The sequence below is a fragment of the Denticeps clupeoides genome, chromosome 5, assembly GCF_900700375.1.
Source record: "Denticeps clupeoides chromosome 5, fDenClu1.1, whole genome shotgun sequence".
Classification (NCBI taxonomy): domain Eukaryota; kingdom Metazoa; phylum Chordata; class Actinopteri; order Clupeiformes; family Denticipitidae; genus Denticeps; species Denticeps clupeoides.
This window is the reverse complement of record NC_041711.1, coordinates 3,543,341-3,562,526: the sequence shown is the minus strand read 5'-3', so window position 1 is coordinate 3,562,526 and position 19,186 is coordinate 3,543,341. Positions and strand designations below refer to the sequence as shown.

Genomic DNA, 19,186 nt, shown 5'->3' with positions numbered 1-19,186 from the left:
GCATGATGTTTCCACCCCCATACTTCACATTAGGTATGGTATTCTTTGGATGCAACTCAGCATTCTTTCTCCTCCAAACACGCCAAGTAGAGTTTTTACCAATAAGTTCTATCTTGGTTTCATCGGACCATATGACATTCTCCCAATCCTCTTCTGGATCATCCAGATGCTCTCTAGCAAACTTCAGACGGGCCCAGACATGTACTGGCTTAAGCAGGGGAACACGTCTGGCACTGCTGGATTTGAGTCCCTGGCGGCGTAGTGTGTTACTGATGGTAGCCTTTGTTACTTTGGTCCGAGCTCTCTGCACTAGGTCCCCCCGTGACGAAGTGAAGTGATTGTCACACGTGTGGTTCTGGGATTTTTGATCATCGTTCTTGTAATCATTTTGACCCCACGGGGTGAGATCTTGCGTGGAGCCCCAGATCGAGGTAGATTAACAGTGATCTTGAATGTCTTCCATTTTCTAATAATTGCTCCCACAGTTTGATTTCTTCACACCCAAGCTGCTTACCTATTGCAGATTCGGTCTTCCCAGCCTTGTGCAGGTCTACAATTTTGTTCCTGGTGTCCTTGCACAGCTCTTTGGTCTTGGCCATAGTGGAGTTTGGAGTGTAATTGTTTGAGGTTGTTATAGAAGTTATAGGTCTGTGAGAGTCAGAAATCTTGCTTGTTTGTTAGTGAACAAATACTAATTTTCCACCATAATTTGCAAATACATTCTTTAAAATCAGAGGATGTGATTTTTCTGTTTTTTTTTTTCTTCTAATTTTTGTCTCTCACAGTGAGTATACCTATGATGAAAATTACAGGCCTCTCTCATCTTTTTAAGTGGGAGAACTTGCACAATTGGTGGCTGACTAAATACTTTTTTTCCCCACTCTATATGATTGACATACATCACGATATTCTCATATTGGCTTCACTATATTTCAAAGTTTCAGGTTTTGCTGGTGCTTGTTCTGGTTCTGTTCTTAAAACATGTAGGCTGGTGAGTAGAAATGGAGTATAAAGGGCGTGGTGGAGGAGAAGTCCTATCACTCATGTCATGTCTGCTGAAGACATGCTGGGACTGCGTGCACAGACATCTACAAACAATAATACACAGTAGTGGTGGCAGTGGTGGCCTAGCGGACCCGTAATGAGAAGGTTGCCGGTTTGAATCCCGATCCGCCGAGGTCCCACTGAGCAAAGCACCGTCCCCACACACTGCTCCCAGGAAATCCTAAAAAGATTCTCTCAGCAGTAAAGGGATTCATGAAATATACTGAACAGTGTCACCAAGAAATTCACTCCTGTATATGAAAAATATTTTAGGCAATACGATTAAATGCTTTCCTTTTTTCCACAATGTATATGCAGTATATGAAATGCCGCACAAATTGAAATTTATGAAATTCACTGGTAAAATAGGCCTCTGCATGCAGCATCATGAATGCACCCTGCATTCATATCAAAATATGCTGCTGGCGTCCTTTCATATTCAACTGAAGTACTTTTAATTAATTGATGGAAAATCTGCATTGGCACTGATGGGTTACAGTTTGCGAACACGTGACTTGCATACCTGCCTCTTTCGTAAGTTGGTCTCTTCAAGAAAGGTGTTTACCAATATTGGCTCCATGGACTCCATTCAGGAGGTTATTGAAAGGGATGAACCCATGACTTTCTGCTCATGGTGCATCATTTTATCCTTCTGAAAATGCTGATATTTATAGATGCACAAAGAAATGCTGATATTTAATTGTAAAATCCCAAGCCATCGTGGCAAATAGTCTTAAAATGTTTTAAAATGAAATAATCCACCATTTATGTAGTGTGCTTTGGAACATTCACTGGAAAATATCCTAAAATATTTATTGGGATAATGCTTTTTATATACTTTTAAAATAGCGTAGTAAGCTGTTCTCCAGGCCCTCGGTGTGCTAAACAGTCGCATCGTGAAAGAGAGGAGGGAGGAAGACATCTTTTATCAGCTGTCCTGCTTATCCCATCAAACTCAAAGGGGACACTGGCTTCCCAAGATAGCCTGCAGTCATTACTGCAGGGAAGCTGAGAGAGAGCGAGCCAGTGATGGATGTTACTGCGAGTTACGTTAACTTTTGTTTCCCTCCGTCTGACATTTTCTCATTTCCGCCCCGAATGCAAATGGCTCCCCGCAGACTCACGGAGCTCCAGCCGCCGGCCGCCTTTCAAATTATCCGGAGCAGCTCAGCCAACGTGCGGGAGAGCGACCCCAACAATCAGCAGACGGGGAGCGATACAACAAGAAATTAAATCTGAACGAAAGGAGGCGGTGAGACGCAGTAGCGGCGAGGGACCCGCTGCCACGAGTCCTTCCGACGGCCGTTAATGCATGAAACAGCGACATCCAACATCAAACATCTACTGCATCACTCGCCGGCTGCTGCGATTGATCCCCCGCAGCCCAACCAAGGGCTGAATCAATAGGTTCCAACAAAACACGCCCCCCAAAAACCAACAGAACGCAGGGGGCACCACCGGGGTTCCTTTTCATCGCCTAGCGAGTCTCTGTAAGGTCAACCTTCCTCCGCATGACCCCTGGGACCCGGTGGATTCTCGTCATCAGTGGTGTCGGGGTGTTCCACGCACCGGGCTGGAGTACCGGCTGTGGGGAAGGAAACATTGCTGGACTAGGGTCGTTGTAATCGATCGTGGACGTGGAGGATTCTGCATCAATGCAGAGCAGACATTTATTGATTATATCATAATGATGTTGCTCAGTGATTTTCTGGCGGCGCTTTATAGATATTCTGCTCAAAAATTCGTGCAGTGATGTGGCTGAAATGGACGAGCCCTGTGCGTTTCGATTGCCGTTTGCTGCCGTTTGCTTCATGCAGGTTATTGTTTGTTGGGATTTCAATAGAGTGATGGCAAGAAAATAATTTTCAATTCGATGCCATCCAAACGTGCATCCAACCAAACGCTGGTGCTGTATGCCCCTGTGGATGCTTTGGTTTGTTCCAATGAGCAGAAAAGTGTTCGGCAAAAAACGCCCGTTTTGTTGTCCGTGTGAATGAGGCCGTAACTCATAGGCCATCTCACTGACCGTATTTGATAACATAATGTGAATTAACGTAGAAAAAGTTGATGAGATCCTTCCTGTTGCATCGCTAATCGATGGCATTGATCATCGTAATAAAATTGAATCGTGAGATCTGTGAAGGTTCCACAATGCATGTAAAGTACAGTACAGGCCAAAAGTTTGGACACACCTTCTCATTCAATTTGTTTTCTTTATTTTCATTTTACGTTGGTAGATTCTCACTGAAGGCATCAAAACTATGAATGAACACATGTGGAGTTATGTACTTAACAAAAAAAGGTGAAATAACTGAAAACATGTTTTATATTCTAGTTTCTTTGCTCTGGTTACTGCTTTGCACACTCTTGGCATTCTCTCGATGAGCTTCAAGAGGTCGTCACCTGAAATGTTTTTCCAACAGTCTTGAAGGAGTTCCCAGAGGTTGTTTAGCACTTGTTGGTCCAGCTCACCCCAAACCATCTGATTGGGTTCAGGTCCGGTGACTGTGGTGGCCAGGTCTCCACTTTTTGTTAAGTACATAACTCCACATGTGTTCATTCATAGTGTTGATGCCTTCAGTGAGAATCTACCAACGTAAACACAGTGAATGAGAAGTTGTGTCCAAACAATTGGCATGTACTGTAGATGAAATGCTGCCCAAATTGCCATTTATAAAGCTCACTGGTAAAATAAGCCTCTGCATTGTAAGTAATGCAGCAAATTTACATGGCTGAATAATAATAAATAAAGGGGAAATATTTGTGTTCTGGCCATGCTATGAAGCATGAACAAGTAAATCACTTGTCTTTAATTACCAGTAATGACATTTTTATAATTGTGTCAGTGTAGCATTGACGTTATTATTTTTTTTCACTCCAGAGCAACTGAAGTACTTCACATGCTGATTTGTAATGATTTTGCTTTGTTTTCAGGTCCCAGTCTTAATTTTAAATGTCTTACTGCAAGCAGGCATGATAAGTGAAATGAAGAAAATCTTAATTTAGTAGACTGGAGTAGAGTTCATGCTGAGAAAATTAAAAACCTGATCAGGATTGTGGGTTTTAACTTACACCAGCATCAAGGTCAAATCTGGAGATTTGTTAAATGATGATGTTGGACTGATGTTGGACAGTTTAAATGTGATCCCCTGATGCAAGAGTTAGTTTTTTTCTGCATCCAGAGTTTTCGGTATTTTTTTTGCAGCTTTTGTTTTGTAGAAAAAAAAATTACATGTTGGCTACACATGAAATTATATTTTGGCTGAAAATGTCAAATGTCCGCCACGATTATAGTATCCATAACCTCACTTAATGCAAGTCGTGGCCAGCGGCTGTCCTTTGCTGTTAATCACCTTCATTTCAATCTAAATGCTTTCTTTTTGTCCTTAATTATAATGATTTATTTCATTGTTGCAGCATTCCCGCAGGCTGCTGTGGCTCCAGCTTTGTTTCTGGGATTGAAATGTCTGTTATTGTATAGGTGCTTAGAGTCCTCATCCAAAAAATTACTCAAGTATGAGCACAAAAGTATTTAGTGATAAGACCATCCAAATATATGAATGTGCTTATTCTGGTATTTTTTAATAATAATAATAATAATAAAAACTTATTAAAGTACAACTTGTAATAATTAACGGACTAAATCTGAGTGTACAAACTACCTTAAATATACTAATTATATGTGTTAAATCAATAAATAAAACAGCTAAACAATAACACTAATGACTCACACATCTATAGAAAATGTATAGAAGAACATTTAACAAAATGTTAATAAACTTTAAAAGTGTTGATATGAAAGACTGGGATTCTTTATTCTTTCTTTAACCTTTGGTTTTAGCACTAAAGAGAAGTCGCATCTGCCATTTTTTTATTCCCGGTTTGTGTGCAGTCATGTGACTGCATGGCTACGTCTGATTGGTGAAACGGGTTGTGTCTGTTATGTTGTGATGTGTTTATTGTTGCAACGTTTAAAAAGAAAGCAAAAATAATGTCCAATGTCTGAATAATGGTTTTAAAGATTCATGAGTTGAGTGTTACCCGATGTAGCGAAGTAAGTAAGAGTCGATTTCTAATTCACAAATGTGAATTTTTTCAAAATGTTTCTCAAATAAATGTAACAGAGTAATTGTAACTCTGGTAACAATTTGTCGAATTCAGGTGTGTGTATTGAGATATGGGATTGTGTAGCATCAGTGTGTGTTTTACTGATTGTGTCTTTGTGCGTGTGTGTGTGCGTGTGTGTCAGCAGACTCTCTGTTCAGCGGGATGAGTCTGGGTACGGTGGTGGGTTTGGCGGTGGCCGCCGTTCTGCTGCTGCTGGTGCTGCTGGACGTCAGCTGCTTCTTCATGCGTCAGTGTGGCGTCCTGATGTGTCTCAGCCGGCGACTCTGCAGCCGCAAGAGTGCAACCAGCAGCAAGAGCAAAGATCTGGAAGAGGGCAAGGCAGCGTACCTGTGAGTCACTGTAACACACACAAACACACACACACAGATAATAATCACAGACCACAAGGGTGTAAGAAAATAAATCTAATTAAATCAGGGATGTAACAATGCAGTCAACTGTTGGTTCACGATTTTACGTTCAAGTAAATTTTTTTTGCAGACAATTTATGATTGAAAATGTTAATGTCATGTTGAAATATAATTTGTCTTCCCTTTTAAAGAAACTGCAACTAAAATAGCATTTTATAAAATAAATAGGTAAATGAAGTAAATCCACTATGCGTTGCATATGGATGGCCACGGGCTTCAGTGAGAAAAGGACACAACTCATTTACACTAATGGCATTTATCCGACGCCCTTATCCAGAGGAACTTGCAATCAGTAGTGACAGGGACAGTCCCCTGGAGACACTCGGGGGATAAATCTTGCTCAAGTGGGATTGTGAACCTGTGGTTCATAGGTGAGTGTTTTATAAGATAAGATAAGACAGTTAAGAGCAGCAAAAAAACAATAGTAAGACACTATTGTCGACTGTAAGATTCACTGTACAAGTAAGCAAAAAATAGTCTTTAGAAAGAAAAAAGTAAATGTGAGTTGTAAAAATAACAAAAAATATGTCAATATATACATAATAGATATATTTGTTGGATTTTACAAATGTACTGTAGGTAAATATACACATATTGCACTTAAGCTAAAAAACAACTGACAATAAGCTTTATTGATTTATTTATATATACATTTATTTGTACGTTCTGAATGACAGTCACACACACTGGTACGTGACTCAAATCTCTGGCTTCCTGTGAACTCTTCTTCCCTTGTTCACACCTTTTCATTATCTCAGCCTTTCAGACGTCACCCACCCTCTCACTTCAGGCCCTCCCTCCTCATCACTTACTGTGTATGCGAGAGAGAGAGACAGAGAGAAAGAGAGCGAATATGAGAATAAAGGTCATTTAATGCAAAAAAGGTATATGCTATATTCTTTATATCTGTGAGTAGAAAGAATGAGTTGACAATCAGTCAAAAAAGGATCCCCGATACATAAATGCCCAACCTTTCTCTCTCAGTCTCTTAAAAGTGCTGAAATTAACATGAATGCAAGTTCCTCTAGTCTATGGTCGGAGAGTCGCATCTGGAATTTGTCCCCTTATGACATCATAAGGGGAAAGGTTACCTCACGTTTTTAATGCACTTTCTGCACAGAGAATTTCCCACCGACCCCTAAAAGGAACTGACCGTCATGGCTTGTAACGTGCGGAAGCATTGCAGTTGCTCGGTGACTAGATGTAAAACTGAGCACTAACATAATTGATTTTTTAGTTCAGCTTTTTAGAAGAAAACAGCGGGTTCATTTACTTTTTTTCTGGAAAACCCCAACCGACTTCCTGTCGGCGCCAAACATTGTGTTTGGTGAATGGTGTTGATGGACCACTGTTTCCGCAAATGCCCCCTCAACTTCTATAGTCCCCGTCTCTTTCTTCCTTATTAGCATTAAAGCTACAGGACACCGAAACAGGAGTCGTGACTGGAGGAAGGAAGTGCATTAACTCGCACAACGGCTGACATTTTGATACAGTATTAGGAAACCAATAACACCGATATAAAATTTAATGTTTAGAACATATCTTTCATGTTCTAATTGTGTGTGATGCACCAATGTACTTTCACCGTCTAACTTCGACTACGACTTTGTTTTGCGTAATTGCTTTACATTGTTGGAACTAAATTAGCTACAACTTTCACGTGATTAGTGCAGACAACATATATTTTAGTCTTAATTTGTCACAGGGTGCAGTCCAGGCCAGGACGCACAGGACAACGGAATACGGAAATTCCCTGGTCTAGAGTATCAAGGACAGTACCCTTCTCCCTACGTTAACTCTGGAGCGCCTTAAACACCAATTGGGGGGGGGGTTCTCCAAGAGAGAAGCATTGGTGCTGGCAGCAGCACGCTTGACCCAGTCCGCCAAACCACAAAATGTTGATGAATAGAATATATAAATATATTTTTAATATATACATATATATTTAATACACCCATCCATTTTTTTGATGTTCTTATCTTTATGTCGTGACAATTTAAAAGTCCTACTGCATCCAGGTAGGGGTGCGATTATTCTGTCAGAGCGCAGCGCAGGACGCATTCGAACTCCGTGGAACATACAGGGATTTAATTATGAATAATTAAATTAATATTTGATTATGAATAATTAAATAAATAAACACTACATTACAAGACCGACCCAACACAGTTCGGATCATTCAGACTACTTAATTTCTTATATTAACAGTTAATAGTTATGCTGTGTAAGATGTATAACATCACATGATTTACAGAAATAAACATATTTTTGTCTTAATTATTAGAAGGTGGGCTGTAGTGATGTTTCTATAACGTTTTTCAAAGGGAGAGGCTTGTAAGCATGACTGACTGAAGGGCACAAGCATTGCCAAATATGTGGTTATTTGTGCACACCATCATCAAAAATGTGCCAAAAACACAGAAACTGCGGAAACGTATTTAAATAATAACTTTTCACAACGAAACATTGTCACCAAATTTGCACGAGATCCTCCTCTGATCTCAGGACCATGTCTTCTACCAAAGCAAGTCACATTATTGTGACTTTAATTCCAGAGCAAGTGAATCTGATATTCACAACCATCCCCCAGTGTGCTTCATCTTATATTCCGTGCCCAAAATGATGACATCTAGTGACCGCTTGCAGATGGTTTTCTATGTGTGGTCTAACGGGCTGTCCCAGGGATTCCCTACAATGAGCCCCACAGACTGCTGTTTCCCTCCAGCTGAGAGGAAGCCCCCGCGGGAATGGCGGCGCGGACAGCGATCAGTGATTGGCGCTGTCAGATCATCAAATGATGGATTTATTTTTTCGACTCACTGTAGGGATTAGTGGAGGCTGATTGCAGATGAGATTCCTACCGATGGTGGCTATCGTTGTAAATACCGCCGTTTTCCCGAGCGGCGCGCCATCTGAGCTGTGAGAGTGGATCAGTTTAACACAGCGTGATTGCTCCCTTCCTTTTTATTACACCTATTACACTCACATCCTCTAATTCTAATGTCATAAACCATAAAATTGCAATGTACAAGATTACATTTCATCAGCGCTTTATCATTTAACCACGCCTGAGTGCAGGAAATGGAATTGCTGGTTTTAAAAGGAACTCTAACAAACAATTTCATTATCAGGACACTAGGAATACAAAAGAATACAAAAAGGACCTGAGACTACACTATTAATCATTTTATTACAGGATTTTAATTTAAATTATGATGATAATGCACAATGTTTCCGGATTTTAATAATATGTTAGTCTCTTATTAGCCATGATGGGTCCAGTGTGTGTGTGTGTGTTTCCAGACGCATGCATTGTGCACTTATTCACTCATATAAATATGTGTCTGTATATTTGTATATTTTCATTTGTGTGTGTGTGCGTATGCATGCATGCATGTGTGTGTGTGTGTGTGTGTGTGTGTGTGTGTGTGTAGGGGCGATGGGTCCAAGGAGCCCATTGTTGAGATGAGAACAGAAGAGGAGAGAATAACTCACCCAGAGGACGGGAGCCCAGTGAACGAGCCCACTGAGACTACCCCCCTCACTGAGCCCGAGTAAGAGCCCCGGCCCCCTCTAGGCCACGCCCCAAACTGAGAAAAACACAAAAAGACTCTCTCATGTGCAAAGTACAGGGGCGTGACATGCTTTTTGTTAGTTCCTCATGCTAACTGTTGAAGCCCTTACAATCTTAAATTAACACAGCATAGGAAGAAAATTGAGCTCAGTGTGAAATGTGAAGACCCTCTTCAGAGACGCCATATGTTATTACCTGATATCTTGACACTTTATAGCACACTTTGCTCGCATACACTTAAAAGCGGGGCAATCTGGCAACACAAGCTCCTGTCTCCTCCATTCCGCCTGCATTCCCCTTTTTTATTTACTCGTAATAATACTTGGTCACAACAAGGTCAAGGACTCGGATGAGGACATCTCAGTTGCACGCCCGCTACCAACCCATAGTATTCATTCATAAACTCTGGTTATGAATTCTTATGAAGCTCATGCACTTTTGCACTGAGCAGCACTTGTCACTCCCATTGCCCCGAAGCATAAGTGTTGGTCCTTGTCTGGATAAAGGCTTCTGCTGTGTAATGGCCTCCGAGAAGTTTTTACATATTCATCGTTTGTGTGTTACCATGGTAACAGTAACGGTAAATTCTGTGTTTGCATGAGTCATATGTGTCTTGACCCACCACCGCTACCTCAGCAGTGTCAGCCCTGTTCCCGTCATCACCCGTCGGCCCACCTCAACGGCGAGTCCCTCACTGCTTCTTTTCTCGTCTTCAGGAAGCTGCCGCTGAAAGAAGAGAACGGGAAGGACATCCTGAAGCCCGACATGATTGAGATCAAGGTACACAGCGAGAACAGTCTGCACACAAAGGGCGACGACAGCAAGGCGTAAAAAGTGCCCCGTCCACCATGACCTCTGACCTCCCGACCAAGATCCCCTGCCCAGCCACACAAGAGACCAAAACCACCACCATACGGCGTGGCCATGTGTACATATGGGGCGGAGCTGAGGGCGGAGACGCTATTCTTTTGCGTTTTGTCATGAATCTGGTGTAGCTGGGGATTTTTTTTTCAGCTTTTTTCATTCCTCAGCCCCAGCATGAGAGCACCTTTTCTACAACACAGTGTGTGTGTGTGTGTGTGTGTGTGTGTGTGTGTGTGTGCATTCAAAACCTCCCAAAATGGTTCTGGATCCTCTGTGTGATCAATGAATTGGTTTACGTTCCAGCGAACAGATGTCACCAGGTCTAGTGGAAATTTTATTTAATGTTTTTATTTATTTATAGTTTTTTAATGCAGTAGGAAGTGTACACATTCACATCTACTTTTAATGATTAATTTTATTCATAGTATCCATATAATTTGCTGTTGTCCACTGCCGGTGCTGCGGTCAAACATACAGTCAGTGAGGATGTGAACTGATATTTACGATATAAAGATTAATAACTACACAGCAGCAGCTGTGGACATTAAAACTAACCGCATATACTCCTGCTCACTAGAGGGAGCCTGAGAATGTGCACCACAGTTTGAGAACCAGTGACTCCAGGTTTCATTACTCACTGCAGACTTCCTCTGAAGGAATCTTCATGTTACCAACAATATTCAAACATGCCATGCCATGCTGAAGGCAGCCATATCTTTTTATTTCCATATTGAACATCAAACGTCCCCTGTCCTGAGATAGAGAAATACAGAGGATTCTTCAGATTCCAGAACCTTTATTCTGTCGGGCTGCTTGGCCATCTGCGCTGTCTGGAACGTGTTCTGTTTGTCCTGTGTTGTACATCTGATGCTCTGTTTTAACACGCGGCGTGTACAGACTGGACATATATGTCGGGACAGGTGGGAATGGTGCACCAGACCCCTCGACTATTTCCCCACAGCTGCCAGTCGAGGTTCTGAACACTTTGATTGGGTGGATTTGTTCATGTTGAGTTTTGTTTTACATTGTGTAAACCATGTCATCACGTGTGAACACTGTCTGGTCCAATGAGAGCAGGAAACCATCGTTTCACCAGGATTTTTTAAATGGGTAAATAATAAAAAATTAAATACATTTTAAAAATTAATGATGTAGATGGATGTGTTCATGTGTCTTGCCGGGCGTAAAAGATGATTTATGAGCATGGGGACCTTTTGAGTTTTCCTCCAAGTTTATGTCACATGAAGGAGTTTGGCTGAATTATCTTTTAATTGTTCGTTTATTTGTGACTCTGTGATGTCATGTAAATATCCCTGAGAACAATTTTTAAAGGACATTTTAGGGGGTAAACGTAGCTGTAATGGATCTGAAGCTGCTGCTGTTTTTGTTTTTTTGTTTGTTTGTTTGCAGATACAGAATGTTTTTTGAGCTCAAAGTAAAGGTTTATGATGATGTTTCTATTATTAATTATTTCAAAATGATTCCAGAAATTATATCATGATTTAAACAAGAGAAATGCTGTCCTGAAGGTTATGTGCCTGTTTTATACTGTGTGTGTGTGTGTGTGCGTGCGTGCGTGTGCGTACGTGTTCTCTCTCTTTTCTCACCAACTATTTAATTTCTCTGTTTAATGTGGTTCCAGACACACACACACGCATTTCATGTTTTCACAAATCTTTTGCCCCATGGACACATCCCAGGTGTGTGTGTGTGTGTGTGTGTGTGTGTTTAGGTCACTCCCATTATCTTTCTCCTGTAATTATCACTTGTAATTTAAGCCTGTAAATAAATGTGTCAAGTGTATAAATCTGCTTGTACAAACTGTCACTCTGGAGTCCTTCATTCTCAAAGTTATCTGAGGACACAGGATAAACACACACACACACACACACACACACACACACTCACACACATCTGTGTAATCTGTTTTCTGTATGATGAGTAATGGGTAATTCTGGGCCCAAGGTTGTGCAAACTCACCCTTCTGAGGCTTACTGTTGCCATGTTACCATAGAGACGGGCAGGACTGAGCTTCTGGCTCACCGCAACCAGACCCCCCATATTGCAGGTTTATACTCACATTGGCGAGTTGCACCTGCAACCTTCTGAGATCAACCGCTTTCAACATGAAAGGATGAATTTGAAGGATCTAAACCTAGACGATGCACCCCACCAGTCCGTATTTATTATTCATTTAGTGTCTAGTAGCTGATCTGATAAAGAATTGTGTTGTTCTTCCTTTTCTTGCAGAGACCCGAACTGGTTTTCAGAGGCATGTTACCGGCAGCTGTTCTTTTATAATGAGTGCCACCTCTCCTCGTACCGCTAGTTTACTACTATCCCTTATATGAACAATATTTATTACTGAGTGGCATTCACAGCCAATACTGTGGACATGATATATTATATTAAAAATAATAATTTAACAGCATTGAATATTGTGAGACTCATAACCAAAGGGTTGCGGATCCCAAACCCGCCAAGGTGCCACTGAGGTCCGCTTGATCAAGGTACCGTCCCCACACACTGCTCTCCGGGTAACTTTGATGGCTGCCCACTGCTCACTAAACTGATGGGCTAAATGCAGAAGCGGCGCTGTATCACAATGACCAAAAAAGCCACTTTCAATTTTATGTAACTATTTTATTCGGAGAACCACTAGAGGGCGCCTGAGTACCACCACTTTGAAAACCAAAGCACAAGAACAGGGGTCACCAGCCATGCACAGGGATCTTGTTCGACAACAAAAACTGTGTAGAGACAAGTATAGAGGTGAAATCAGGCGTTCTGCAGGTTTTTTTTTTACTTAATTGCTTGATAAATGATGTGTTTAGTGCTCGGAACACCGTGTGCATGTGGTGAGCTTTTTTGTGGCTAAAAATAACAAACACGCAGTGCATTTTGAAGCCATCAGTTACCGTTATTTGAGTCATGTCCATTCATGTTGATGCGTTTCATAATGGAAACTGCCAACGGCACAGTGCTGCTCACGAGTTCATCCAGATCGCGGGACTGCACTGCTCCTATCTGACCTGTTTTAGGAGAACATCTTATCCATTTGGACTTAGAGACCATAACTTCAGACATAAGAAAATAAGGAAAATAGTAAACAAGTACATATCCTTAATGTTTTCAGCCATAACATCACAACCATCAGATTAATTACATTGATTATCTTATTATGTTGCCATTGAACATTTTGTCAGTAAAGTTGGTCAAGACAAAAAAAAAATGTTTTTGAAGCACTTCTGTAGCTCAAGCTGCTGCTTATCTGGAGACCAGTCAGGGTGTCCATGCTGACCAGTGTCCACCAGCCAAACCTCGGCGTTGACATCTCATGACCACGCCCACTACCAACAGCCACATGCAGCATCACTTTTGCGAACTCATGCACTCTGTCGCACCCGTGCAACGGGTTTTGCCCGCCGTGTTATCTTCTGTTGGAAATGGCCTCCGTTACTGAACACGGTAGGGCTTCACTAAGTGTTTGTGTGTGTGTGTGTGTGTGTGTGTGTGTGTGTGTGTGCTTCAGTGTGTTGTTTAATGTGGAACTACAGTTTTTTTATCCAGGTACTGAGGATAACAAGTACTTTTGTAAAAGAAGTTAACAATAATTCACTTAGCGCCATTGGTGGCATTTGGGCAAACAGTCAAGGTAAAATGAGTTAATTTCACACATATGAGGTTAATTGCACAAGCAAATTGCTGCCACAATTTTTCCCCCATTCGTACGGATCAGTGCCTTCAAAACGGGCGGAACGTGGGCAAATTTCCACCAGATTGCATTAAGACCAGAGCAGCCGGCAGTGAGGCCGCCTCCAGGGTGGGTCAAAACAATCAATTTCCTAAACGGCGGGCAATTAGTGCATAATTGTTCCACCGAATCGCGCTGCCAGTTGAAGGTGATTCAGAGTCAGGCGGAGGCGAAGTTCAACTGCTGTTCCGTCCGGCCGCAGGGAGAAAGGCGGGATAAATATTCCCATCGATCTCTGTTTCTGTTGAAATGCTCGTAGTAGAGTCTCCCTTGACCCGGCCGGCAGCTGACCACAGGTTTCCCAGAAAACCTACTGACACCTAAAGCGGAAGAGGCTTGACAAATAAACAATTCTGCTTGGCATGTTTTGGGCACTGACTGGAGATGATTTGAACAAATGACCCCTCATGGAAGGTGCAATTCAAATTCTGCTCTTGTCTCCTCTGGCACCTCCAAGGTGTTCCTTTTGTCCATCAGCAACAGCCTGTGTGACGATTAGAGTGCGTGTCATCATCGCTCTTGATCCTGGAACAGTTGCAAGGTTGAGTTCAGGGGTCAACATGACGCTATCAAACTCCAAAGCCTTTCAGCAGCTGCTCCCGGTTGGTTATGACAACCAGCAATTGGGTCACACCACGCTGTGTGTACCACCGATAAAAGTCATCATACGGAAAGTCATTATATTGTACACCATACATTACATTACTTACATTCACTTACAATATGTGATTTCTTAGACCTTTCATAACAGGGCATTTAAGCTATGTTCCAATCAACGCAGTTCAGAAGATCATGGTATTTGGTGAAATTATCCTTGCTTCATGTTGGAAACAACCGAGGTTGTGGGCTGATGTTTCCTTTTGTTGTTTCTGAATCAATTCGCTTCTGAGAGGAAGGATGATGAGAAGTCTGGGCTAAGAGTCGGCCACTCGGCGGCTTGTCCATTTCTGAGCGAGGGAATCATTTACCTTCTTCCTGCTTCTTGACTCTGTCTGCAGCCGTTCCAATTTCTGTAGGTGCTCAGGTTGGGTCGCAAACTCCTGCTGTGAGGGGTTTCTAAAAAAAAAGATCTCAAGCTGCATCTCAATTGCCTATATTCTGGACTAATGAGCATTGCATGATGCACAGCGTGAAGGCAGGGTGGGTGATCTGAACAAATAAAAACAACTGTCTCAGGCCCCGTCCACACAAGAACGCTTTTCTGCAAAACCGACTTTCATGTTCTAAAAAAACTCTCCTCCACACCTGTAAGTGGCGCTTTCCTAGTTCGGCATCTTGGGCCTATATATGGTTAAAACCCAGACTATTAAACTCTGAATGATATTGAGACGGTCATTCCCCAACTCCAGAACCCATCTCTCCGGATCCGCAGGAACGTACTACACTGCCCTGAATTTGCCCTCTGCAGGGCTGATGGAGGTCAGGCTTATTGCTTCAATGTCTGTTGATAAGTGTCCTGCAAAATCCCGAGCAGGACTGAAATGTCAGTATTATGATGTCATCATTAGTATAAAACCCATAAATGATGGTTTTATTTGGTTTTAGGCAAACCTGATGAAGGATCTCCAGCGGCGATCATCGGGGGCGTGGCCTGAATCCAGCCTTCTGTCCCGTCACTGATCAGTTTTGGTGTCAGATACGGAGAGGGGCGGCAGCCTGGACGGAGAGATGGGTCTTCCACAGCGCCACCAGATAAGGTCAGTGACGTTAATCTCGCGCCGACACACAATCGAAGGTGTCATGGACTTTCACAGCCACTTCTGCTCACAACCTGCTCAGCATTCATCACCACAACAGGCAGTCCCATCCTTACGAGACTTTCCCTAAATCTCTTCTACACATGTTGAAGATATTTCCTCTTCTGGTAGAGTCATGGTTTCTTTGCAGGTTCCATAACCACCGGTGATGTGAATAACTTTGTGATTATCTTGTTACCATGGCACCTGGCGATGGATGGGCTGCATTGTTCTTGAATGTGATCAGACCAGGTAAAACCTCCAAGTGAAAGGATCTGAGTGTCTTTGACACAGTGAATGCTAGCTGGATGGGGGACCAAAGATCTGCAGGAGAACATTGTGAGGTTTGTGATCAGGGTTGCTGCAATCCTGTTTATATTGTGACCTGATGAAGCAATAGCGCAAGAATCGATTCCACATCTTTCACTGTAGGGGGCGCTCTGCTTCATGAGATCGTTTTCTCTGGCTGTGTGAATAAAGCACGGCTGAATTCATCATACGGGCACCTCCTCCTTGGCGAGAGACAAGGATTAGAAATTCGGCCATCGGTCTGAAACAGGAGAACTACGGAAGGGGCAAGTAAAACAAGAAAAGATTACCGAACACTGACCAAGGCAGCGGGTCAAAGGTCAAGCTTCTGCTCACAAAAAAGGATCAGAGGATTACATCATGCCTGTTTCCTTCTTTACGTTTTGGCCCAGTAGTTTTGATGGGCACATAAAATACCACCTTTGGGGAAAAACCAGCGCTTCAGGGTGCTTGTGAGGTGGAAGTTTGTGCTGATAATGTGAGATGACTGTTAAATCGGTGTCATTTAAAAGCGGATAGCTGGTCTCACCAGTCGTATTTGCGACAACGTCATGCTTCAGGCCAGAACGTCTGCCATTTAGCGCGCGTTCACATTTTGCCAGGCCAGCGGTTCTTAAGAACGATTCAGCGTGAGGTATTTTTTTTTAGCCAGCTGTTCAGAGGACCATCCATGTCCTCCCACGCAGTCAGCTCCTGCTGCCGGTGCACACCGGCCGACCTCACATATAACCTTCTCTCCCTCTCTCTCGTATGTGTTATATCCCATCTGGTTAATCTGAAATTGTGCTGAAATACACTCTTTACAGGAGAACAAATAAATCAGCACTCTATATTCTTTCCTTCTTCATATTACACCAAACTTGTTTTTGGGCTGATTGCGGCACAATTTTTCCATAATGTCTGCAGAGACACTCTGGCCTGATGACTGCATTCAAAGCTTATGCACAATTTTAAAAATGTAATACAAATACATCAACATAAAGAAAACCGAAGCAGATCTACTTCGTTAACAAAGTTCATGTCAGTTGCCATGACGACTGTCTGACCATTCACTACTTCTAAATAGACTAATTAACAGGAAGTCCGACCATGTCCGTGACAAATAAAAAGTTTGATGGTTGTTTAGTGGTCAATACGGTCATAGCAGCCATTTATGAACATGAGGTTCATTTGTTCAAGATTCAAGATTCAAGATTGGTTTATTGTCAACGCAGCATGTGTGTGTGTGTGTGTGTGTGTGTGTGTGTGTGTGTGTGTGTGTGTGTGTGTGTGTGTGTGTATATATATATATATATATATATATATATATATATAAAGAGGGACATAACCAGCAGGCAGTGACCTGGACACCAGACCTCAGATTATTCCATGGTGGTCATGTACCATCTGGTCCTGACCAGAAGATACAGCAACCCCACCAGGTAACCTCTGTACTAAGCAGATTACTGGCCCATTCAATCATTTTCATTGGAGCAGTGTGGCTGCTAACATAAAAATGTGACTTCACAATGTGGACCCACAAATGGCAAATATGCTCCCATTCCTACAAATTAAACGTTCATTCATTTTCTGCTGGACGTTACCATTACTGTTCTGTTTCATAGGACTTGGAGTTTAGACTCTGTGGGATTGTCAAATGACGGATGGTTATGATAGGTCCACAGCATCCCCAGAGTACTCAGCAGTGAACCAGCCCAGATGCCACCCACCCAGTTCTTTCTCTGAAGCCCTTTTCAGCAGCCCTGGAGAGATCCTGACCTCGCCTGTATCTTCTGGATAGTTGGTGTGTAGGGTCGTGTTGTGAAGCTGTGTGTGGCTGCTAAGGTTGTGTTGATTACTCACCACTATGGCGAAAAAAACAAAAAGCAAAAAAATCGTAAAATACATATATTTCCAATTACGTGTAAAAAATTTCAATTTTCAAAATTGTCCATTTTCAGAAGAATACTGTTATTATACTTTTTTGTACAAAAGAATTATCAAATACCTTGTATCAAATACTATCAATATCAAGTACTACCTAATATCAAGTACTATGAATTTAGCAGATAAATTCTGATGCTATAAATTTTTTGTCATGCCATGTGAAAAGCAGGAAGCGCAGGTGCACAACATTGTCACTTTACTATTTAACGAGAAACAAAGAGTGACCTGGTACAACAGTTCATCATAGTCGAACAGCCAGAACTGGAGAAAGACAGGGTCTCAGCAAATCGAGACACAATGGCTTTCCAATTAAAAAGAGTAACCCTTACAATTTTACAGTTTTTCCTTCTTAGGTTTCTCTTTTACATTTACAGCATTTACCAAACTACAATCAGTAGTTACAGGGATTGTCCCCCCCTGGAGACACTCAGGGTTAAGTGTCTTGCTCAGGGACACAATGGTAGTAAGTGGGGTTTGAACCTTGTTGTTCTGGTTCATAGGCGAGTGTGTTACCCATTAAGCCACAACCATCCTTGCCCAGAAGAAGACCTTTTTTGAAGTCACGTGCCCAGTTTAAAGGAAGTGTTCAGACATAATTTGGGGTGTTCTTTCCCCCTCAGCTGCTGAAGGCTTCTGGGTCCTTCTGGGCAGGACCCCCCTGCTTCTCTAAGGTCCAGGCTGCCTCTCTGGGGCTTGACTCCCTACTCTCTCTCTTTCCCTCTTCCTCTTTCTCGTTTCTTTTAGTTTGGGTTTTTCCATAACATTGCTACCATTTTTACAAACAATATTTACATGCAGCAGTAATGTGTGTTAATAAATTAGGAGCTGTTCACTCCTGTAACGTCTGTCGTGCCGTGCCTCTGTATGTCCAGGTAACATCAGATGAGTTTAAATACGTTACTAATAATGAATGGAGTCAGATTAACCCAACACAATCACAGATGCCCTCTCTTTGCCGCTGAGTTGGATTCCATATCCCACATTTTGCACCATAACTAAGAGGTCTTCTGTGAATTCAACTGATATAAACTTCTATTTTACAGTTTTTCCTTGAAATTTTTATGATCTGATTGCATAATTAAAAGAGCTGTTCTGGGAATTCAGGAGAAAAAATCTGTTGTTTTTCTGTTGTTATTCTGCTGTAGCTGTTCGGTCTCTAAGGTATAAGAAGACTAAATGTCTTTAACATCTCATCTAGCGTTATCATTATAGGTACTGTTATTATAATGTTAATATAAGTAGGAAATGTACTAAGAGGACATTTAAGGGGAAAAAAAGGGTCATTATATTTTGTATGTTCATAACGTGACTGTTGAACAGGATGGAAGTGCCGCAGTCAGCAACAGTACATATTATGTAGTCAACTTGGTCGTAAATTATGGAATCGTTAATCATTTGATGTGACTTGGGCCATTTGCCAACATCACATCATCACAAATAG

The 19,186-nt window shown here is 42.0% G+C and overlaps 1 protein-coding gene across 1 annotated transcript in view; it reads left to right on the top strand.

The window, feature by feature from the left end:
• LOC114790846 (neural cell adhesion molecule 2) overlaps positions 1 to 11,829 on the top strand; it is a 180,157-nt gene extending 168,328 nt beyond the window's left edge. Inside the window, 3 exon segments of the mRNA XM_028981244.1 lie at positions 5,297 to 5,501; positions 9,017 to 9,136; positions 9,873 to 11,829. Coding sequence (XP_028837077.1) covers positions 5,297 to 5,501; positions 9,017 to 9,136; positions 9,873 to 9,987 — 440 coding nt within the window. The 3' untranslated portion in view covers positions 9,988 to 11,829.
• The last annotated feature ends 7,357 nt before the right edge of the window (positions 11,830 to 19,186 follow it).